The following is a 25,663-nucleotide window of genomic DNA, read 5'->3' as shown; positions in this document are numbered from 1 at the left end:
GTGATACCGCCAGGTAAGAATTTTGTTGTTGATTCTGACACATTCTTCACACGTGAGAAACACTTGGGTGCTAAGCCTTCTTCTCTCCAATTGCCTGGTGGTTCCTCGCGACCTCCAATCCTCCTAGTGTCCTCAATGTGCCTGCTTTATGTCTACCATCTTCAAAACCTGTACCTTGCCCAGCGAAGACCGAAGATAAGCAACCAAGGCTTTTTCTTCAGAAAAAATACAATTACTTCATGTGATGCTTTTAGACCTAAATGTGACCTACAGAAGCAGAACAAAAACTTAATTATTTCAATATAGGAAGAAAGATTAGTTTGTCTGTTCATGACAGAAAATTTCAGTGAGTGCAGCCTGTCTGTGATTGTCGAAAACACGCCCACTTTGTGAAGCCCACTGATCTAACATGCATTCAAGATTGTCATTAATGTACAACTGGATAAGACACTTCATCTCAACAATGGTTTGAGGTCTTATGGTCAGCTATGAGCAACTCAGAGACCTTTTGTTGTTTCCAAGCAGTGCATCACTCCATCTATTGACAAGGATCAGGTGATAAGGGAAAATTTGCCAAAGTGAAGACAGTGCACCAGATAAATTTATTCCTCTTGATAGATGAAGTACAGATTTGGCCAACTGCTGCTCCATTAGAACTAGATGTATATTCAAGAATGGTAGAATGCTAAATGCCATTCAACTCAGATATACGACTGATTACTTCATTCCCAAATTCGGTTCCGTGACCTGAAATAATTTATCGATGAGTACCGAATATCTCAATAGAGGAGGAAGAGGAAGAGATGGCGGAGGAAGATGAGCGAAAGGAGATGGAGGTGGGGTAGGGAGAGGAGATGGAGGAGTGAGAGACCGAGAAGATGGACGAGGTGGATGAAGAAGAGATGTAAATGGAACAGGAAAAATCAAAAAGGTAACGAGAGGAGATAGAGAAGGTGGATAAAGAGGAGATGGAGGAGGAAGAAGAAAAGCATATGAGTAACAAGAGGAGATGGAGGATGCGGATGAAGATGAGATGGAAAAAGAAGAGAAGATGCAGAAGGAAGAGGATATGGAGGAGGTGGATGAATATGAGATGAAGGAGGAAGATGCGATTGAGGAAGTGGATGAAGAGGAGATGGAGGAGGAACAGGAAGAGAAGATGAAAGAGGAAGAGGAGATGGAGGAGGAAGAAGAAAAGTATATGAGTAACAAGAGGATATGGAGGAGGTGGATGAAGATGAGATGGAGGAAGTTGATGAAAAGGAGATTGAGGAGGAACAGGAAGAGAAGATGAAAGAAGAAGAGGAGATGGAGGAGGCAGATGAAGGGGAAATGGAGAGAGGAATAGGAGATGGAGGAAGGCAAGCAAGAGGAAAGGAAGGTGTGGTAGGATGAGGAGATGGAGGAGAAGAAGAATAGTAGATGGAGGAGGAAGGGGAAGATGACATGGAGGAAGAGGAGAGGAGACGGGGGTATGGTAGGAAAAGGGGAAGGAGGAGGAAGAGGAAGAGGATATGGAAAAGGAAGAAGAAGGGGAGCTGGAGGAAGACGAGCGAGAGGAGCTGGAGGTGGGGTAGGAAAAGGTGATGTAGGAGAAAGAGGAAGAGTATATGGAGGAAGAGCAGGAAGAGGAGATGGAGGAGGAAGAAGAAGAGGAGGTGGGGGATGAGGAGAGGAGATGGAGGTGTGGTAGGAAGAGGAGATGAAGGAGGAAGAGGAAGAGCAGATGGAGGAGGAAGAGGAAGAGGAGCTGGAGGAAGTAGAGCGAGAGGAGATGGAGGTGGATGAGTAGATGAAGGAGGAAGAGGAAGAAAAGATGGAGGAGGAAGAGGAAGAAAAGATGGAGGAGGAAGAGGAGGTGGAGGAGGAAGAGGAAGAGGAGTTGGAAAAAGACGAGCAGGAGGAGATGTAGGTGGGATATGATGAGGAGATGGAGGAGGAAGAGGAAAAAAAAGATGAAGGAAGAAGAGGAAGAGGAAATGGAGGAGGAAGAGAAAGAAGAGTTGGAGGAACACGAGTGAGAGGAGATGGAGGTGGGGTAGGATGAGGAGATGGATGAGGAAGAGGAAGAGTGGATGTAGGAAGAAGAGGAAGAGAAGATGGAGGAGGAAGAGGAAGAGGAAATGGAGGAAAAAGAGGATGAGGAGTTGGAGGAAGACGAGCCAAAGATGGAGGTGGTGTAGAGGCGATGGAAGAGGAAGAGGAAGAGGAGAAGGAGGAGGAAGAGGAAGAGGAGCTGTACTAAGATGAGAGAGAGGAGATGGAAGTGGGGTAGGAAGAAGCGATGTAGGAGGAAGAGTGTCAGGCAGTAACGTAATTTTAAAGTAAAATCTTGTTTTTTGCCTTTTTGCACTGATGGCTTTCATTTTTATTCTGTTTACAATTTTGTAAAGCTAAATTAAGTATTTTGCTGTTGGTTTTACCTTAGTACATATATTTTGGTTAAATGTAGTGTTTAATTTGCTTTGGTTTAAATGTAATGTTTAATTTGCTTTGGTTGAAAAAGCTTAAGTTTTGTGGCGCCATCTATTGAGTGTATTTTGAAGTGCGGCCTTCCCCAGTATTTTTACTTCTTTGGCAAATTTTTAACTCATTTATTTTTCTTTGTGGTGACTGGGAGTGTTGTAAGGAGAGGTGACTTGGGACTCTCCTAAAGTATTCTCGAGAGTAGAGTTCAAGGCGGTTGAAGACTCTGGAGCTGCTGATCTGCCTATTGTGGATTATATATACAATTTGTCATTGAGCTGCTTCTTAATGTGGAAGGCAGTTTACCTGTGAAGCTACGTGTGAGAACAAGACTTGCAACTGTGATTCAAGTGATCTACTGCTTAACCTGGATATTGGCAGTTTGGTGTAGAGCAAGGCTCGAGAGCCTTTTTCATCTTTGATGGATATATCTACTGTATCAGCACCAGAGTGGTCTTGTTGGAGCAAGTAGGGAGGCTTCTCTCAGGTAAGAGGAACATCCCCTGTATTTTGTCGAGCCATAGACTGAAAGTGCATATCCACCAACGGTTGTGAAGGGCTGTTCTACTGATGAGAGTGACGACTTGTGACCATATTTTTGAGCAGCAGATGGACTCGTCTATATCAGTACCGGTCTGTGTCATAGGACCAATATATTTGTGCATTTAACTATTGTCAAAGCTGATGAAGGTTTAATATGAGAGTGTTGTAATATTATGTACTTTAATATTAAGGTTTAGATTGTGATATAGGTAAGATTATTGTTTTTTTTTGTATGTTCTTCCACTTCTTTCCTTTCTGTTTAGTAATAGGTTAGCGTGGTGGGTAAAGGTTTTTGGATACCTTAACATTAAATTTGATTTCCTCACTATGAGTAGGGTTTAGTTTTAGCATTAGGTGACTCATTGAGTTAATCGATGGCATATTGTACTTAACCAATTTATTACTTTTTGTGGGCCATCAGTGTTAGTACCTTTATTGTTGTAATAAATATTGTGAAATTTTTGCCCTTGTGTCTTTCTGGATTTCCTCGTTCCTACTGATTTGAGGTTTTGTCACTGGATTTGTGAATAAGATAAAAGAACCCGTTATGGCTTCCTTCTAGAGGGAGTTCGCAACATATTTTGGCGACCGTGACAGGATCCAGGACAAACTCAATCGGTGGTGCAAGTTACCAGACTGTGCTCTGGGTGAGATTTTTCAGTATTTATTTTTTTTTGTGCCTCATCACCTTCCATTTTTTCTTTTTCACAATGGCTGATGTAGAGTTTAACCCTGCCGAATTTTTGGCTTCTGAGAATTGTATTAGGTATTTGAGTGCTCTAACTAAAGGAAATTTGAAAGCTTGTGCTAGGTCGTTAGGCATTTCTTTGACAAATAGGGAATTGAAAATGGACGTATATAATTTGGTAAAGAATAGGCTGTGTGAACTTAAACAAACTGCTGATGTAGAAGGGGCTCCGGGATTGAGTCTTTTCCAGGATCCGTCTCAATGTGGACTGATTTTTGAAGGGTATGGCAGTCTGCCAGATGGTAAAAGTCAGACTGAGGGGGTTCCTCTTACTGATAATGTGTCTCCAGCTGTTCCTACTCGTTCGGTCAAAGGAGAAAATAAGCCACTAGTTAAGGATTTCCAGAACATGTTGGAACTAAAGAAGTTAGAGTTCGAGGAGTTTGAGAGAATCAGAGCACATGAGAGAACGATGCTTAGCATGCAGTTAGAGCTGGCCAAGATCCAGCAAGGTAAGAAGTGTGAGAGTACCCGCATTCATGAAGATATTGGGGAAAAGTTTAGTTTTGGGGATGCTCTAAAACTTGTACCTTGTTTTACTGAGGAGAATGTGCCTGAATTCTTTAAGGCTTTCAAAAGGGTTGCTTCTAGGTTGTCTTGGCCTAGGGAGGTCTGGACAGTGTTGATTCAATGTCGCTTACTGGGCAAGGCTCAGAAGGTTTCTAATGCCATAGAGGAGCAAGTATCTCGGGATTATGAGAAAGTGAAAGCTTTGATATTAAAAGCTTATGATTTGGTTCCCGAGGCCTACAGGCAGAGGTTTAGGAACTTTAACAAAACCCCGAACATGACTTATGTGGAGTTTGCTCGTGTAAAGCAGGAGCATTTTGATGATTGGCTCAAGAGTCGCCAAGTAACTACTTTGGCAGCCTTGAAAGAGTTGATATTGATTGAAGATTTTAAAAAATCGTGTGCTAAAGATTTAAGAGTTCATTTAGAAGACTTGAAAGTGACTTCTTTTCCCAGAATTGCTCAGTTGAGTGATGAATATGTATTGACCCACAAAGTTGGTACTGAGAACGTCAGGGGTAATTTCCCTGTGGTCATGGGTAACTGGGAGAGTAAAAAGAGAGTGTTTGTTAACCAAAATAATTCTAATTTCCAGGCTTACTCTAACTCTAAAGCAAATTCCAATTTTCAGGTCAAAAATCAACCAAACAGTAATCCTAGTGGTAATTTTGTAGATAGGAATTCTGCAAAAACTAATAATGCTCATCCTAGTCGTACTATAACAAGTGGTGTGGGAAGTAGAACCTGTTACTGGTGTAATAAGACAGGACATATCCAAGCTAATTGTTTTGCTCGTCAGAGGTATTTACAGAGGCAGACTACTTCTCCTATTGCTGTGGTGAATAATGTTAAGGCTTCTCAACAATCTGTAGAGAATGAAGAAAATGGTAACAAAGGTAATAAAGAGAATGATTCCCCCATATGACTGTCATTTAATAATTATATTTGGCCAGGTAAGCTGAGATTTGAGAAGGAAGTTATAAATATAAAATTTTTGAGGGATACAGGTGCTGCTCAATCTTTATTGTTAAGAAGTAGGTTACCTCTTAACGTGAAGATCGCTAACTATATTATTTTAAGTGGTTTTCCGGACACTGTTGTGTCGGCTCCTGTGGTTGAAGGAGAGATTGACATATTGGGTGTCGTAAAGAATATTAATCTGGCCATTGTTGATAAACTACCTATACCTGGGATAGATGGTATCCTAGGAAATGACTTGTGTAATGTGGAGGGACAAGAATTGTTTCCCATTTTAACTTTAAATAAATTACCCATTGCTGTAACTACTCGCTCCCAGAGGAAAGGGCGTAACCTCTTGATGGACGGAGAGGATTTACATTTAGACCCTGTTCAAGTAGATGTAGCAGTAGGAAGGCTCGAGTCTGTAGGAAGTAGTGGTAGTAGTAAGGTAGTTAGAGCATGGAAGAGGGCTGATTTTATAAAAGCTCAGCATGATGAATTTGATGTGGAAATAACTGCGGGGGATGATATTTCTAAGCCATGTTTTGTATCGGAGAGAGGATTATTGTGTAGATTAAGCCGTTCTGCTCTTATGGAATCCTCAGAGTATCATAAGCAGATTTTGGTACCTAAACAATTCAGAGACGAATTGCTGCAGTTAGCTCATGAGGATCCTTTCTCGGGACACTTTGGGGTAACAAAAACTTATAAGAGATTAACCAAGCTTTTTTGGTGGCCTAATATGAAAAGGTGTATTAAGCAGTTCTTGCGAACTTGTGTAACGTGCCAGGTCATGGGTAAACCTAATCAGGTATTGCAAAAAGCTCCATTAAAACCCATCCCTGTAATTGGTGAACCCTTTTCTGAGATTGTCATTGATGTTGTTGGTTCTTTACCTAGAACTCAATCGGGATATATGTACTTATTAACCGTGATTGATAGGGCTTCTCGGTTCCCAGAGGCTTTCCCTCTTAGGAAAGTAACGTCAAAAGCTGTCTGGGAAAAGTTAGTAGAATATTTTTGTCGTTATGGGTTACCTTGTACCATTCAATCAGATTGTGGTACTAACTTTACTTCCAAGTACTTTAAGGACAGGTGTGCTGAACTGGCCATTCAGCACATCACCAGTGTCCCATACCATCCTGAAAGTCAAGGGGTTGTGGAAAGGTTCCACCAAACCTTAAAAAGTATAATTGGCAAGTACTGTTATGAAAGGGAGAGTAGTTGGGATAAGGAACTACCTTATGCGTTATTTGCAATAAGAACTCACCCAAATGAATCGACTGGTGTTTCTCCTTTCAGATTGGTGTATGGTCATGAGGTTCGAGGTCTTTTAGAAGTGTTATTTGAAGTGTTGATTGGGGGACGAAAACAAATTCAAAATCTAAATATATTTTTATCTAATTTGAAAAATAAATTGAGTTGTGCCTGGAAGTTTGCCAAAGGTAATCTGGAAGCTTCCCAGGCTAGTATGAAAGCATTCCATGATCGTAAGGCAGTAAGTCGTTCTTTCGAATCTGGAGATCTGGTTCTGGTTTTATATATGGACCCTGATAGTTTTCTGAAACCCAGATTTAAAGGTCCATGGAAGGTAATAAGAAAGGTGTCTGACTTTAACTACGAATTAGATTCTCCAGGTTCTACTAGGAAGAGTAGAATTTTTCACATTAATAGGTTAAAGAAATATGAAGGTAGAAATCTAAGTCCATTAAATATTGTTTATGAAATGCCATGTCCTCTAGCTACTGTATTTTATGATAATGTTGATGACCATGTACCTGTAGAGAATTTAAGAACTAAGGTTGAGATTTTTAATAAGGCAAATGTTTTGTTGGAACATCTGGATGAAGTCCAGAAGAAAGATTTGTTATGTTTGATAACGGCTTTTCCAGAAGTGTTTAGAGAGGCTCCAGGGCTTACTTCATGGCTTGAACATGATGTTGAGGTTGGTGATGCTCTTCCAGTAAAGCAGGCTCCTTACCGCCTGAACCCAGAAAAAGCCAAAGTAGTCGAGAAGGAGGTACAGTATATGCTGGACCACAATCTTATTCAACCCAGTTCAAGTCCTTGGAGTTCTCCTATTGTTCTGGTAAAGAAACCTGATGGTAATTATAGAATGTGTGTTGACTACCGTAGGGTTAATCAGGTAACAAAGAGTGACAGTTTCCCTCTTCCCCGGATTGACGATTTAATAGACCGAATAGGTAATGCCAAATTTGTAACGAAATTAGACTTATTGAAGGGTTATTGGCAGGTGCCATTGTCTCACAGGGCCCGTGAGATTTCGGCATTTGTTACCCCCAATGGGTTATATGAGTGTAAGGTGATGCCTTTTGGTTTGAAAAATGCAGCCTGTACGTTCCAGCGCCTTATGAATAGGGTGATATGCGGGCTGGAGGGTACCGAAATATATATTGATGACTTAGTGGTATATAGTCAGGACTGGAACACCCATGTTGAAAGGTTAATAAAACTCTTTCAGGTTTTACGAAAGGCTGGTTTGGTTGCAAACATCGATAAGTGTGAGTTTGGTAAGTCTGTAGTGATGTATCTGGGTCATGAGGTTGTTTTGGGGAAGGTTGCTCATAAACATGCTAATATTGAGGTTATAGCCAACCTTCCTCAGCCGCGTAATGTCCATGATGTCCGCAAAGTTCTTGGCATGTTAGGACATTACAGGAGGTTCCTGAAGAATTTTGCTGACATCGCCCAGCCTTTAACTAATCTATTGAAAAAGAACACTAAGTTTTTGTGTAGTACAGAATGTGAAAAAGCATTTTCTAATTTGAAATCGGTATTAGTCTCGGAACCAATTCTTAGCTCTCCCAATTTTAATAAACCTTTTATTTTGGCGGTGGATGCCAGTGACGTGGGTGTTGGAGGAGTTCTGTTTCAGAGAGATGATGAGGGGGAATTGCACCCTGTATCTTATTTCAGTAAAAAGTTACTCCAGGCTGAAAGAAGGTATTCCACCATAGAGAAGGAAGCTTTGGCTCTGGTGAAGAGCGTAACCCATTTTTCTATTTACTTATCTAGTTCTCTCCAGGTTGAAGTGTTGACGGACCATAACCCGTTGGTATTTATAAATAAGATGAAGGGAGCGAATCAAAGAATTCTGCGATGGGCACTTCTCCTTCAGGAATATAACCTGGTCTTTCAGCATATAAAAGGAGTGGACAACAAGATCCCCGATGCACTTTCTAGGATGTGAAGTGTGGGCTGCTGTGCCGTTCCTGATTTTTTAAATTTTCTTTTCAGATGATGTATAGGCTATTAATGTATTCTAAGGTTGTTTTTGTTTATTTTTGTGCAATTCTGGAGTTCCCTGTTTTTTTTTTTTTTGTGGGGGGGGGGGCGGGCGGGTGTCCAGTTAGGTTAAGTAGTCTTAGTGTAAGTGTTTTGGTTGGTCATGTTTACTTTCTTATTTTCGTATTAATGTTAAAAAAAATATATATATATTTTTCCTGTTTAGTCAAATTATTTTTTTTTTTCGTTGAAGGAGGAAGGTGTCAGGCAGTAACGTAATTTTAAAGTAAAATCTTGTTTTTTTGCCTTTTTGCACTGATGGCTTTCATTTTTATTCTGTTTACAAATTTTTAAAGCTAAATTAAGTATTTTGCTGTTGGTTTTACCTTAGTACATATATTTTGGTTAAATGTAGTGTTTAATTTGCTTTGGTTTTAATGTAATGTTTAATTTGCTTTGGTTGAAAAAGCTTAAGTTTTGTGGCGCCATCTATTGAGTGCATTTTGAAGTGTGGCCGTCCTCAGTATTTTTACTTCCTTGGCAAATTTTTAACTCATTTATTTTTCTTTGTGGTGACTGGGAGTGTTGTAAGGAGAGGTGACTAGGGACTCTCCTAAAGTATTCTCGAGAGTAGAGTTCAAGGCCGTTGAAGACTCTGGAGCTGCTGATCTGCCTATTGTGGATTATATATACAATTTGTCATTGAGCTGCTTCTTAACGTGGAAGGCAGTTTACCTGTGAAGCTACGTGTGAGAACAAGACTTGCAACTGTGATTCAAGTGATCTACTGCTTAACCTGGACATTGGCAGTTTTGTGTAGAGCAGGGCTCGAGAGCCTTTTTCATCTTTGATGGATATATCTACTGTATCAGCACCAGAGTGGTCTTGTTGGAGCAAGTAGGGAGGCTTCTCTCAGGTAAGAGGAACATCCCCGGTATTTTGTCGAGCCATAGACTGAAAGTGCATATCCACCAACGGTTGTGAAGGGCTGTTCTACTGATGAGAGTGACGACTTGTGACCATATTTTTGAGCAGCAGATGGACTCGTCTATATCAGTACCGGTCTGTGTCATAGGACCAATATATTTGTGCATTTAACTATTGTCAAAGCTGATGAAGGTTTAATATGAGAGTGTTGTAAGATTATGTACTTTAATATTAAGGTTTAGATTGTGATATAGGTAGGATTATTGTTTCTTTGTGTATGTTCTTCCACTTCTTTCCTTTCTGTTTAGTAATAGGTTAGCGTGGTGGGTAAAGGTTTTTGGATACCTTAACATTAAAGATTTGATTTCCTCACTATGAGTAGGGTTTAGTTTTAGCATTAGGTGACTCATTGAGTTAATCGATGGCATATTGTACTTAATCAATTTATTACTTTTTGTGGGCCATCAGTGTTAGTACCTTTATTGTTGTAATAAATGTTGTGAAATTTTTGCCCTTGTGTCCTTCTGGATTTCCTCGTTCCTACTGATTTGAGGTTTTGTCACTGGATTTGTGAATAAGATAAAAGAACCCGTTATGGCTTCCTTCTAGAGGGAGTTCGTAACAAAGAGGAATAGGAAGAGGGAGATGAGAAGGAGGAGGAAGAGGAAGAGGAGCTGTACGAAGACGAGCAAGAGGAGATGGAGTTGCGGTAGGAAGAGAAGAAGGAAAAGGAAGTAGAAGAGAAGATGGAGGAAGACAAGCTAGAGGTGATAGAGATGTGGTAGAAAGAGGCTTTGGAGGAGGGAGAGGAAGAGGAAGAGGAGATGAACGAAGACAAGCGAGAGGAGATGGAGGTGTGGTAGGAAGAAGAGAAGGAGGAGGAAGAGGAAGAGAAGATGGAGGAAGACGAGGTAGAGGTGATGGATGTGTGGTAAGAAGAGGAGATGGAGGAGGAAGGGGAAGAGGAGATGGAGGAAGCCGAGCTAGAGGTGATGGAGGTGTGGCATAAAGAGGATATGGAGGAGGAAGAGGAACAGAAGATGGAAGAGGAAGAGGAAGAGAAGATGGAGGAGGAAGAGGAACAGAAGATGGAGAAGGAAGAGGAATAGGAGATAGAGGAAGACGAGCTAGAGGAGATGCAGGTGTGGTGGGAAGAGATGGAGGAGGAAGAGGAAGAGAGGATGGTGGAGGAAGAGGAGGAAAAAATGGAGGAAGAAGAGGAAGAGGAAAAGGAGGAGGAAGGGAAAAAGGAGATGAAGGAAGAGGAGGAGAAGATGGAGGAAGAAGAGGAAGAGGAAATAGAGGAGGAAGAGGAAAAGGAGTTAGAGGAAGATGAGCAAGAGGATATGGAGGTGCGGTAGGAAGAGGAGATGGAGGAGGAAGAGGAAGAGGAGAGGGAGGAGGAAGAGGAAGAGATTATAGAGGAGTAAGAGGAAGAGAAGATGGAAGAGGAGGAGGAGATGGAGGAGAAAGGGGAAGAGAAGATGTAGGAGGAAGAGATAGAGGCGATGGAGTAAGAAGAGGAAGAGGATATGGGGAGGTAGAGGAGATGCAGGGGTAGGTGGAAGAGGAGATGGAGGAAGAACAGGAAAAGAAGATGGAGGAAGACCTGCTAGAGGAGAAGTAGGAAGAAGAGGGTAAGGAGGTGAAGGAGGAAGAGGAGGAGAGGATGGAGGAGTAAGAGGAAGAGAAGATTGAGGAGTAAAAAAAAGAGAAGATGGAGGAGGAAGTGGAAGAGGAGATGGAGGAGAAAGAGGAAGAGAAGATGGAGGAGGAAGAGGAAGAGGAGATGGAGGAGAAAGAGGAGGAGAAGATGGAGGAGGAAGAGGAAAAGAAGATAGACGAGTAAGAGGAAGAGAAGATAGAGGAGGAAGAGGTAGAGGAGATGGAGGAGGAATGGGAAGAGGAGATGGAGGAAGAAGAGGAAGAGAAGATGGAGGAATAAGAAGAAGAGAAGATGGAGGAGGAAGAGGTAGAGGAGATGAAGGAGGTGGAGGACTAGGAGTTGGAGGAAGACGAGGGAGAGGATATGGAGGTGTTGTAGGAAGAGGAAATGGAGGAAGAAAAGGAAGAAAAGATGGAGGAAGACGAGCCAGAGGAGATGCAGGTATGGTAAGAAGAGGAGATGGAGGAGGAAGAGGGAGAGGAGGTGAAGGAGAAAGAGGAAGAAAAGATGGAAGAAGAAGGGGTAGAAGAGATGGAGGAGGAGGAGGAGATGAGTTAGAGGAAGATGAGCTAGAGGAGATGGAGGTGTTGTAGGAAGAGTAGATGGAGGAGGATGGGGAAGAGAAGGTGGAGGAAGGCGTGCTAGTGAAGATGCAGGTGTGGTAGGAAGAGGAGATGGAGGAGGAAGAGGGAGAGGAGGGGAAGGAGGAAGAGGAAGAGATGATGGAGGAGGAAGAGGAAGAAAAGATGGAGGAAGAGGAGGACAAGGTAATGGAGAAGGAAGAGGGAGAGGAGTTGGAAGAAAACGAGAGAGAGGAGATAGAGGTGGGGTAGGATGAGGAGATGGAGGAGAAAGAGGAAGAGTAAATGGAGGAGGAAGAGGAAGAGAAGATAGAGGAGTAAGAGGAAGAGGGGATGGAAGAGGAAGAGGAAGAGGAAATGGAGGAAGACGAGCGAGAGGAGATGAAGGTGGGGTAGGATGTGGAGATGGAGGAGGAATAGGAAGAGAAGACCGAGATGGAAGAGGAAGACGAGCGAACTTTAGCCCAAAACAGTGGAAGACCATGGTACATAGGCTATGGTACTACCCAAGACTAGAGAACAATGTTCTTATTTTGGAGTGTCCTCCTCCGAGAAGAGCTGCTTACCACAGCTAAAGAGTTTCTTTTACCCTTACCAAGACGAAAATAGCCACTGAACGATTTTAGTGCAGTAGTTAAATCTTTGACCCTTGGTTTAGCAATCCAAGTATTGCCATGTGTATTAGGACAGAGGAGTTTTTGTAAGGAATATGCCGGACTCCTCAGTATATGTGGAGTCACAGTAATATGAACCGTAACCAAAGAGAAGAGTCCAATGTGGTATCTCAACGAGTGGCTTGTGCCCTGGCCAACCTATTACCTACTAAATTTAACCAATAACGGCTTTCTTAACACGTAAAATTTCGAGGTGAACTCTCCATTTTATGAGAAAGTTCATTATATATTTTTTTCCTATGTTTTTTTCTTTTTTCTTTTTTTTTACTCCGATAAAATGTTCAACCTTTCAACATTCATAAAAGCCAAGAAAAACGAATATATATGGAACGAGTAAGATAGTGACTTTGGTTGCAGAATCAATCTTCATTTCTATTTTCGTAAAAAATCAAATAGTTATAAATAAGATCTTGGCTTTTGTATGTAGCAAAGGATTTTCTATGAGTGTCGGGCATAGAAGTAAAATTTTTCCGAATTTCATTAATTATATCAATTATAACCTCTTTCATAACATCCCTACAAATTCACAAATAACGTCTCTTTCAAAAACTAGAAATAGCCCAAGATAGATTGTTCATAGTGTGAAGCTATAGAAATATGCCCAATATACCATTTTGTGAGACGTTATGTTTTACCTTTTAAAAAAAAATGGAAGAAACAAATAGATATTCACAAGCCATATTAAAATGATATCGGGCATAGCATTCATAAATCATAAACCGTATAATAATTTGCGCTGCATGTGTATCTGGACAATGAAAATATTATCATATAGTTTAAATATTCATATATACTTTTACCTAATAAAAAGTGTGTGTGTGTGTGTTTTTTTTTTTTTTTTTTTCTTTTTAACCGCCGTAATATCTTAAATAACTTCATATGATCTCTAAGATAATCCAAGTTTTATTTTAAGTCCCTTCATGATTATTTGTTAGAATTCCCGATACTTACATTAATCTTTATGTCTTGCACAGTATATTAAGGAAATGTTATAAGAGGTGACCAATGTAAATCATAAAGTGTATATCATTGACGTGTCTTCAATAGGGAATGAATGAAATTCATAATAAAAGTCATGAAAAATGGTCCATGATATGACTCACCTTAACAACGTTGAATTTTTCCGCATATATTTGACAATTTACAATTTATATTATGTAGGAATTTCAGTCATATATATAAATTTATGGATTCAAATCTTTAATTAAATAGCATCTAAACAAGTTATTTATATTATATATGCATGTTATTCATTAAACCCCAGTTGTTTAAAAAAAAGAGAAAAAAATGGTTGTCCCTGATGATGTGGGTTATATATATATATATATATATATATATATATATATATATATATATATATATATATATATATATATATATATATATATATATATATATATATATATATATATATATATATATATATATATATATATATATATATATATATATATATATATATATATATATATTTATATAAATATTTATATATATATATATATATATATATATATATATATATATATATATATATATATATATATATATATATATATATATATATATATATATATATATATAAATATATATATATATATATATATATATATATATATATATATATATATATATATATATATATATATATATATATTTATATATATATATATATATATATATATATATATATATATATATATATATATATATATATATATATATATATATATATATATATATATATATATATATATATATATATAGAGAGAGAGAGAGAGAGAGAGAGAGAGAGAGAGAGAGAGAGAGAGAGAGAGAGAGAGAGAGAGAGAGGGGTAGGCTAATGGTAAACAGGAAGTTTGTATGTGTTTATATTTTATGTATAGAGAGAGAGAGAGAGAGAGAGAGAGAGAGAGAGAGAGAGAGAGAGAGAGAGAGAGAGAGAGAGAGAGAGAAAGAATCTAGTCCAAGATAGGAAAACTGAACAGTTTTATAAGCTAGTGAAAAAATACATATTCTATTAACTTAATTCTAATTTTGCCTTCGCAGGTTCTTACTTTTTCACAATATCGTGGAAGATCAGAATTCTTCAGAATATTCGCGAAGAGAGAGAGAGAGCTGTTATAGAATATAGGAGTGATTAAAACACCGAAGAAATAAACTATTTTTTTACCCAAAAATGGAAAGTGAAATATATTTCATTTTGATTCCAAATGGAAAAAGCGTAATCGGTATTTTCATTCCTGTAAAACATTCACTTCTGCGACGTTGAAACCATGCAGAATTTCTAGTATGTATATCGAAATGATTTTGTATCAAAATGCAAAATTAGTTGCATATAAATAGTGTACATTATTAGAATACGTATCGCAATCCTCAAAATATCATTGATATGGAAAGATGATGTGAAAGGGATTTACTTATAAAGATATTAATTCAAAAATATCAAATGATTTCTTTTTCCTTTTCATGATGAGATTTCCATTTTTGGGTGAATTTCGATCATAATTTTTTTAATCAATAACTAAATAAAAGTTACAAAATCCACTGTTTTTTCATTTTTATTTATGTTTTCACATTTTATCAAAGGTACTGGAAATAATACAAAATCCTTTTTGATTATCTTTATGAAATCTAATTTTTGTGTTGTGGTATGTTGTGACCGTAATTAGGAAAAACTTTTTTTTTTTGACATTTCAGTTAGTGTTAATCTTAAACCTTTTTAACCTTTTCTCAATTGTACTTTTTTTCATCTTTCTTATTATATTTCAATAATAATAATAATAATAATAATAATAATAATAATAATAATAATAATAATAATAATAATAATAATAATAATAATAATAATAATAATAATAAATATAGATCTTGGGCTACTGTTCTTTAATGACCTTAATTGACCTTTGAGATACACTGATCTGATGCCAGACACCCCATTGTTATAGTTAACCCAAACCAAAGTTGCAGCCGAGAGACATTCTCCTCTCCATGTTTCGTGTGGACTTAATAGAAATTTCGGACTACTTAGTTCGTACCTTAACGACCGCTAAATGAAGATACGAGAGAACAATCTAATGAGGTTAATACCTATGAGTTATCTGATGGCGAGCGTCACACTAATCCTGTTCTTATCTGAACCTTATTATACTTGTAGATACATCTTATCTACAAAGTTTTAGTTTTCCGTATACTGGAGTAATTTGCAATTATGTGTGGCTCTGATCGACCTGGGGTCATAAATCTTTCAAGGTTACAATGGTCTTTCCATTGATCATCTGGAAATAAATAGCCGATAAGGAAACTATATCTGGGATAGTAACCGATTAAACTGTCCAACCTTTAAGATCTTAATCCATGTTTTGTTTCATGACTTCTCCTGAAAGATTTTAGATGCAGCAGTCGGGATTGGGACTCAGACCCATATAGCCAAGTGTTTTCTTTTTATTATATAGAGAAGATTGCAGAATACTTGATCAACCTGGTGTGTGTTTCATCAGTTGATATTTCACATTTTTCTCTCGATCATTTCCAAGTAATTGTTAGCATGTTAAATGAGTGTTTTTGTATTGGGTAGGTTGACTTGGGTATCTCTTTATAGTTTCTGCGTGACTGATATATTTTGGGTTTATTATTGATTTTAACACATTCTATATATATATATATATATATATATATATATATATATATATATATATATATATATATATATATATATATATATATATATATATATATATATATATATATATATATATATATATAACTCATTACTTCTCTTGCAGTTATTTATATCCTTACTTCCTTTCCTGACTTTGTTGTTCTTCCCTATTGTACCGCCATCTGCGTGTTTAACTAGAGTTGTAGCTCAGCTAATAATAATAATAATAATAATAATAATAATAATAATAATAATAATAATAATAATAATAATAATTATAGTAATAATAATACTAATTTGATGCATTTCTAAGTATTTGTATACTTATCAATCATAAACCAAGAGCGCTTTTTGTATGCTTTAGTTTGGTTATGACGACTCCATAGATACATACAAGGCTTTTTGTTTGTATTAAGTCTTTACGAAAATGCATCTCGCCTTTTTAAATGATTTAATCCTAAATCATTACTAATGAAATATATAATATGAATAATAGTTCCTCAGAAGACGAATCAGTATAAACAATTTTTACTGACATGAAGTACTTAATAATTAATCGTAATAAAGTAACTTAGAAAAAGAATGTGAAATATAATTTCCTCTAAAATATATTTGGTTTAAGCAGCTTTCATTATACATTTATATATATATATATATATATATATATATATATATATATATATATATATATATATATATATATATATATATATATATATATATATATATATATATACATATATATATATTTATTTATATATATATATATATATATATATATATATATATATATATATATATATATATATATATATATGTATATATATATATATATATATATATATATATATATATATATATACATATATATATATATATATATATATATACACATATATATATATATTGTTACGGGCCACTGGTTCGAGTCCGGCCTTGCTTAAGGGACTCAAGGGCCATAACAATACAAATAATAATGGTAGGTCGCCAGTCAGCAATGATACAAGGAATACTGACAAAAATATGTATTTACAATAACAATTAAATAAAAATTAATAAAAGAAAGGGGAGCACAACAGGTAACTATTTTAATTTAAGCCACGAGGAGCTTCGGGTGGAGTTTGGTTGGCCGTGGATGAAACTCCAGCACAGCAAACAACGTTCCCTGGAAAGGGAAATAAATTGAATTATTATCAGCACACTTACTTCTACCGGCTTGGAACACGATGAAGTCGTGTGGTTAAGACTTTTAAGCAAAATAAATGACAATGCCAAGCTTAGGGATTTAAACGTTACACATGGGAATCAACACTGTCACAGGGTGAATGTATTAAAACTAGGACTAAACTGCACACGTGGTCTGGGTATAAGGGGATAGGATACAAGGTTCAGTGGGTAGGATTTTCTTTAGAGGATAAGGAAAAAATGGGGTGTGATAATGAAGGGATGGCAGGTTGGGTAAGGATATTGAGAATCTCAAAATCAGACACCTTACCTTTAGTACAAATGACTCTGGTTTCTTTCCCTTGTGGAAAGATGTAGACAGAGGTCCTGCCTCCCTGATGTCTTGAGGGTGAAGAGAGATGATGTTTCCCTCAAGGAGGTTGAGTGAAGAAGGCCCAGATGTTCTCCTTATGGATGCTGACTTACGAAGAAAGATCCCCAGTTTTCCCTGGGTAGATCAACCCCACTTGACCCCCAATTGGGGGAGGGGGGATTGGCCTGACCGCTGTCCTATTGGTCAGGCTTGATCTCGTGTCCCCATATCCTTCACAGCTCGCTTCCCTCGTCCTGGGACCTCGATGTTCTCACGTGACTTGTAGAAGGTAGCTGAAATTGAGATCTCAGGGGGAGTAGACTGGTATAGGATGGTGGGAGGGGGGTGAGACTCTGGGTAGGGTCCCAAAACTCGTGGCATTTCGACCCATGCTGGCGGGGTCTTTTGTTATTGGAAAAAAAAGGTGGCGTAATGACCGCCATTACTAACAGCCCCCCATTTTAGCAGAGATTTTGTCCTAAAACAGGACAAGAACTCTGCAAGCAAGGTCTGAAGCCACTAGCCTTAATGATTCCTCCCTCAGTGAGTCTCACCACGATAATGGATAAATATCTAAGCTGCAACTAGGGTCATCATTTTACGGTATTTTGACTGTAAATTAACTTTAATTGCCACATAGAAATAAGTATGCTGGCTGTGAGGCAGCAACTGAAAAAATTAAAAAATGCAAAATTGAAAATTAAAATGTAAAAGATGGTTAAAGTTAAGTGACCTAGTGCAGTGGTAGGCATAAAATTAAAGAAAATTGGCATATATGAAAGAAAAAGGATAAAATAAATACATGAAAATGAATTAAATACAAATAATGATGCCAAGATGGCTCCTCAAGTTTATCTACCTGGGGAGACACCAAGGCCAATAAATATTTTTTCATACAAACTAAATTTACCTACTGACTATGGCTACGCTATGGACATGGCACTGTGCATTGGGCACTAATGCCGGGAGAACACATCTCTCTCATACGAGTTCTTTAGGCGCTTGACCTTCCAGTTGTAGTTCTGGAGGTCTATGCCGCACCTCATGAGCCCTTTATTCCCATTACGTAGCTCAGTCAAGTAGTTTAGAGGATTACGGTCCTTTAGGAATGACAGCGGGAACTTTTGGTCCGCACAATAGGATCCAAGATGCTCAAGAGATGAGCCCATGCCTGAGAGCTCATTCTCTTGAGTTTGGAGTTTATCCCATTTCTGGAAGAAATCCAAGTAAATCCCACAGTTGGGAATCTCTGCTTGCACCTGGTGAAGCCAAAAATGAATTATGAGAATGGTCAGAGGTCGTGACTCCTCTGCCATGAAGTGGGAACCTTCGTCCTTCTGAAATGTGGCTAGGAAGCCATACCAATAAAAGAATTGTGTCAGTTCTGTGACACTAATGGATGGGATGAGTTGGAGCGAGGCCCTCAGCATTAATTGCTTATAGTTACCGGAGACTGGGCAAGGATGGCAGGAGGTTGCGGAAGCTTTAACACCCTTCTGCGAGCCCGGCCGGAAAAAATGGGGCTGCAGCAGTTGGGTTGTGCGCTTCACCCCAGAGTGCTCTCCCAGTCCCTCATGGGCCATTCGTAGCACCGGCAAGCGGGAATTATGGGGGACAACTACATGCTGACGCAGGGCCTCAGCAGGATCGTGAGAACCTCGGGTGATTCTGAGGAGCACCCCATCCTTCTGCAGGAAGTTCTCCATTGAGAGAGTAATTCTTTCTGCTTTGTCTGAATCAGCAACTTCCCCGTAGTTTTCCAGCGTCTTGTCCGACAGCTGAAATCTGATGGGCTCTGTTTGGCTCCTGGGGGTCTCTGGAATGATGGGTGCTGCCCCTCGGTCCTCCTCTGAGACCTCTGGCCTGTTGGGAAGCATCATTGCTTTAGCTGGGGAGCTCTCTCGGGTACAAAGCTTAGACTCATTTCTGGAAGGGGGAGACGCCTGGCCCTCCTCTGAGACCTCTGGCATGGTGCTGGAAATAGCTCTATCCCCTGTGGTGGGATGCAGCACACCTTCACCAGAATTAACTTCTGGCGTATGAGGCTCAGACTCACTGCTGGAGGAGGAAACCTCTTGGGCCTCCTCACTTAGCCAAGGTATTTCCCCAAGGTTAATGGTACCTACCCAGTTGTCTTTCCCTGCAGGTCGCGTCCTCAATGCTTTAGGCTCCGGCTTGGCAGCCTTCTTGCATCTGAGGGGCACTCGCGCCACCGTCATGGGCTCTTGACCCATGCGCAAATCGTAGCCCTCATGTCCGATGTCGCTCATTTCCCCTAGTCCGCACTTCCTATGGAGCTGGGGCGTGGTTATCTGGAACTCCACTGTAGGGAGTTTTTTGGTAACTCCTTCTATGAACTGGACCTTCCTGAGATTGTCCTGCTTTACTTTGGCAACATTGCGTTGAGGTGGCAAGTGGTTGAGTTGTGCCAATCGGGCGTCCATCTCCTGCATTCTAAATTCATGCGCTCTCTCTCTTTCATACCGCATCCTTTCTTGCTCTGTTCTTCTCCGGGCTTTGTCTTCATTAATGAGCTCTCGCACATACCTTCGCAATGCTTCTCCCTCATAGCCTTGTCTTTCTGCCAAGTCCACAAATGCTCTGATCTCAGCAGCAGTCATTTTGCTAACTTCTTGTGGAGACAGCGACAAGAACAAACTCAACAGCACAACGTACGATGTTGACCATGCAAGAAATTACACGGAGGGGAAAGATGTTCTAGCCTTACGCAAGAGTCTCATGGAAGAAAGGATGAAGATGGAGCTGGGGAAAATGCACAATGGCTGTAAAAATGCGTCTCAAGAAAGAACTATCACCGAGTAGCAAGCCTTGCAAGTAATTGAACAAGAGCCTAACTTGAAAACCAGGGCCACGACAATGGGTGAGCTTAGGCTGTTCGGTTGTAATGCATCCAAAAAAGTAATGATATATATGACAACTGTACTACACAATAAAAATGGAATCTCCACTATACAGTAGGTGACCCTCTGGGCTAGTCAGGGAAAAATGAGGTCACAACTATGGGTGACACTATGCTGGACGAAATAAAATGGAATCACAACTATGGGTGAACCTTTATACTAGTCATAAAAAGAAATGGAGTCACCACAATGGGTGAATCTGTATGCTAAAACATAAAAAAATGCAATCACAACAATGGGTGAATCTTTATGCTAGTCATAAAAAGAAATGGAGTCACCACAATGGGTGAATCTCTATGCTAAAACATAAAAAAAATGTAATCACAATAATGGGTGAATCTCTAGCCTATGCTAGTCTTATAAAAAAAATGGAATCACAACAATGGGTGAATCTCTATGCTAGTCTTTTGAAAAAATGAAATCACAACAATGGGTGAATCCCTATGCTAGTCTTTTGAAAAAATGAAATCACAACAATGGGTGAATCTCTATGCTAGTCTTTTGGAAAAATGAAATCACAACAATGAATGACCCTCTGTGCTAGTCTTAAGGAAAAAAAATGGAATCTCCACGATGTGTGATCCTCCTATGCTAGTCTTAAGGAAAAAAAATGGAATCTCCACGATGGGTGACCCTCCTATGCTAGTTTTAAGGAAAAAATTGGAATCTCCACGAAATGTGACCCTCCTATGCTAGTCTTAAGGAAAAAAAATGGAATCTCCACGATGTGTGACCCTCCTATACTAGTCTTAAGGAAAAAATTGGAATCTCCACGATGTGTGACCCTCCTATGCTAGTCTTAAGGAAAAAATTGGAATCTCCACGATGTGTGACCCTCCTATACTAGTCTTAAGGAAAAAAAAATGGAATCTCTACGATGTGTGACCCTCCTATGCTAGTCTTAAAAGGAAAAAATTGGAATCTCCACGACGTGTGACCTTTCTATGCTAGTCTTAAGGGAAAAAAAAATGGATTTGTAAAAATGTGTGGGTGCGTTCTTGCAACACCACCACTTGCAACTCTGTGACTTTAAAGCAAGTTTGTATTTATACTTAAAGTATAACAAATTAAAATAAAACAGACAATGCCACTGAGATTGCTTAATGCTTCGTTAAAACATCAGCCCCTTTACATACTTTCCCTTTAGAAAAAAATGAATTTAATAAATTACACTCCCAATTATTTTATCTTAATGATCCTATACCCTGACTGAAAAAATTTAAATTAAATGTGACATCATAAGTCCTTTATCTTAAGGTAACCATGTTACACAGTCTAACGAAAATTATCCCCTTCAAAAAAATGTACATAAAGATAATATCCCACGAGAAAGTAATAAAAAGAAATTTCATACCCTTACTTGTCAAACGGAAAAATTTAAAAAAATGAATGCCACGTGCGCTTACCGTTACCAACACGGGAATTAAGCCTCACTGGAATTTAACACGTGGTTTAGTGTACCACGGATTCTCCTAAATTTTCGTAAATTTCACTTTACTTAGTTTTAACACAAAATTAAACATTCACTCTGCACAATATATATAAATGAAAAGAAATTATCCACTTTGATAATAAACACTCAGAAAAAAACAGAACACAAATTCATCTCACGCGGTTGGCTATCCCGCTACACAATAGGACTAGACTTCTTCCACGTGGGTTTAAAACAAAAAGGTTCGCGGCGCGAACACACACACTAATAAACACAAAACTTTAACAATGAGAATAGAAGGCTTTTGCTGTGTTCTTCCACGGTTCCAACTCCAGTGATAATATAATTTACTTGAAATGAAATTGAGGTTCGTCAAGTCGCTAAAGACAGAAAAAAGGGGGGAATTTAACTTTAATAAAATTAATTTGAAATTACTGTCTTAACGAATCCTGGCATTTGGTCGCCAATATGTTACGGGCCCGTTCCCTGGAAGGGGAAATAAATTGAATTATTATCAGCACACTTACTTCTACCGGCTTGGAACACGATGAAGTCGTGTGGTTAAGACTTTTAAGCAAAATAAATGACAATGCCAAGCTTAGGGATTTAAACGTTACACATGGGAATCAACACTGTCACAGGGTGAATGTATTAAAACTAGGACTAAACTGCACACGTGGTCTGGGTATAGGGGGATAGGATACAAGGTTCAGTGGGTAGGATTTTCTTTAGAGGATAAGGAAAAAATGGGGTGTGATAATGAAGGGATGGCAGGTTGGGTAAGGATATTGAGAATCTCAAAATCAGACACCTTACCTTTAGTACAAATGACTCTGGTTTCTTTCCCTTGTGGAAAGATGTAGACAGAGGTCCTGCCTCCCTGATGTCTTGAGGGTGAAGAGAGATGATGTTTCCCTCAAGGAGGTTGAGTGAAGAAGGCCCAGATGTTCTCCTTATGGATGCTGACTTACGAAGAAAGATCCCCAGTTTTCCCTGGGTAGATCAACCCCACTTGACCCCCAATTGGGGGAGGGGGGATTGGCCTGACCGCTGTCCTATTGGTCAGGCTTGATCTCGTGTCCCCATATCCTTCACAGCTCGCTTCCCTCGTCCTGGGACCTCGATGTTCTCACGTGACTTGTAGAAGGTAGCTGAAATTGAGATCTCAGGGGGAGTAGACTGGTATAGGATGGTGGGAGGGGGGTGAGACTCTGGGTAGGGTCCCAAAACTCGTGGCATTTCGACCCATGCTGGCAGGGTCTTTTGTTATTGGAAAAAAAAAGTTGGCGTAATGACCGCCATTACTAACAATATATATATATATATATATATATATATATATATATATATATATATATATATATATATATATATATATATATGTATATATATATATATATATATATATATATATATATATATATATATATATATATATCTATATATATTATATATATATATATATATATATATATATTCCTATCCAAAAAATCCTTTTATAAAATTGAAACATGTACACGAGAATCAATGAGATTCTTCTGCGGACATGAAAGAGGCATCACCACAGTATTCCCCGTCATAAGTGGCTGCACATTCGCCCCACCTGTGCTCCACATGTTTCCCCATCTGTCCATTACTTTAGACTATTCGCTATCAAGTAATTCAGGTAATCTCCGGGGACTTGAGCTACATACAACAGCTAAATGCGATGCACCGTCGTAAAGAGGCAATAGGACCTCAAACTATCTGAAGTTTCTGCATGGGAAAGCTTTCCTGTTAGCGATTAATCGAACAGAAATTCGGAAAAAAGGGTTTTTTTTTTGCATCGATATAATCTCTCTCTCTCTCTCTCTCTCTCTCTCTCTCTCTCTCTCTCTCTCTCTCTCTCTCTCTCTCTCTCTCTCCTCTCTCTCTCCTCTCTCTCTCTCTCTCAAAAAAAAAAAAAAAAAAAAAAAACAATCCAATGCAACATTTATCACATGCACGGATTTTCACAAATTATACAGATTAGGAAGAAACCTTTTCTCCGGGTTTGTTAACCCCAAAATTATATTTTTTAATCACTTAGTAATTAAGTCAGCCATTCTTGGTAAATTACTTTTACGAGATTACTTTTAGAAATATGATAAGTGCCTTTAAGGTACATGCGATGGACGGGCTTACCTGGAAAGGCAGAAAATTCTCCAAAAGATGATGATGATATAGATTAATTCGATAATGATCGGTGACTATAAATTGATGCGTCTAACTTGTTAAGCCATTTCAGTACAATGATTAAGGCTAATTAAACCGGCCTTTGCATGATAGCAAGCGAATAACCTTACGAATTTAGTAGTATTAAGTTGAAAGCTAATAAGAAAGGGTGAAGGGTAAACATCAATAATGAATACCGTTACCTGGTTTAAATTGTTATCTGCAAACAATTTCTTTACGTTGATCCATTAACCAAGATTTTAGACTTTTTTGTTGCCACAAGAATATATTAATACCTGTTTTATATTTCTATTCATGCCTATGTTATATTTTTCTTTGTGTTATATTTGTATCCCCAAATGTGTTAATCTATATTATTTAGGTTTGGTGCCACGAGATTCATACCTGTGTTACGTATGTAATTGCACTATAGTTATACCCTCTAATGTGTTAATCTAGTTAAATTTTCTTTGCTGATAAGACCTTATCATTTGCAAAAATGTCATAATACTTTTGAATTCTTCCCAGGAACGATGAAGATGGTTTTTGATATATTCTGATCTTTTGTGATCAATGTATTCTCAAATATACTCATGTATAGATCGTTTCGATATTTTATTGATAGATATTTATTCCCATCATCATCATAGCTATTACTATGCACGGCACTAGTCACAAATACCGGCTAAATACTTAGATAGATATACACACACGCATATTCAACCCTTCCCACCCCCGAATGTACTTCTGGAGAACGCCTCCCACCATGGTACTTCCTCTCTCTCATAACCGAATGAATGGGAGAGACCGTATGGTTATACGTCTGAGGATATCACTAAGCGCGACCGGGAAATATATAGTACAGCGGCATAGCAGACCAATTGTTCAAATTGGTCTAAAAGCACCAAAATTGGCACACATGTAGATTAATATATTCTAAACATTTTTGGATATGGAGGCATTCAAGATTAGCCCTTAGGAAGATATGGCCATTGTTCAAAATGGCCGCCATTCAACATTAGCGTCATTACATAGACTTCATTATGTGTCGTTAGTTTGGTGCTAGATGGGCCAAAATTCCCTTTTTTTACATCAGAATTAACATCAATAAATGTTTAACAGATATTTAGATGAATCTTCTCAAAAATGGCCCCCAAACTGGCCGCCATTTTGTGGAAAAAGTGGACATTTGATGAAGATTTCAGTACTCAATGACATAATACCTCTAATAACCAGTACCTGATTTCAGGAACACACTTTAATTGCTCAAGTTGCTTTTTTATTTCAAATTGCTGGCAAAATTGCTAGTCAAAATAATACACAGAGTACGGGAAGTTTACAGTATGGTCAGATTGTAGTTATATAGTCGACCAAAAGCCCAGTCTCTAGGCACAGTACTTGTGTAATCCTGCAGTACATACATGTAATACAATAACGTAGATTTTGCCACACTATGTTAATTATGATTCCGAACTTTTCAAATCTGGTCACCAGAATTATGAATGTCTACAGATCATAATGTTGGTTAGCAAGTTTTCTGTCCCAATCTACTGGCATTCGCCTTCACAGAAACATAGACCAGTGCATTGCAGTGAAGCGTT

The 25,663-nt window shown here is 38.4% G+C and overlaps 2 protein-coding genes across 2 annotated transcripts; both read left to right on the top strand.

The window, feature by feature from the left end:
- The first annotated feature begins 1,792 nt into the window (after nt 1–1,792).
- On the top strand, nt 1,793–10,509 carry LOC137622488 (uncharacterized). The gene is made up of 3 exons (XM_068353093.1): nt 1,793–1,908; nt 4,724–4,818; nt 10,340–10,509. Exons 1-3 carry the CDS (start codon nt 1,793–1,795, stop codon nt 10,507–10,509), a joined length of 381 nt encoding a protein of 126 aa, XP_068209194.1.
- A 261-nt stretch (nt 10,510–10,770) lies between these two features.
- Nucleotides 10,771–11,659, top strand: LOC137622487 (protein FAM98B-like). The gene is made up of 2 exons (XM_068353092.1): nt 10,771–10,826; nt 11,350–11,659. The coding sequence occupies exons 1-2, from the start codon at nt 10,771–10,773 to the stop codon at nt 11,657–11,659; spliced, it is 366 nt and encodes a 121-aa protein (XP_068209193.1).
- Nucleotides 11,660–25,663: the final 14,004 nt, after the last annotated feature.

Source organism: Palaemon carinicauda, chromosome 29, assembly GCF_036898095.1.
Source record: "Palaemon carinicauda isolate YSFRI2023 chromosome 29, ASM3689809v2, whole genome shotgun sequence".
In the NCBI taxonomy this organism is placed as follows: domain Eukaryota; kingdom Metazoa; phylum Arthropoda; class Malacostraca; order Decapoda; family Palaemonidae; genus Palaemon; species Palaemon carinicauda.
This window is presented reverse-complemented; position numbering and strand designations above follow the sequence as displayed.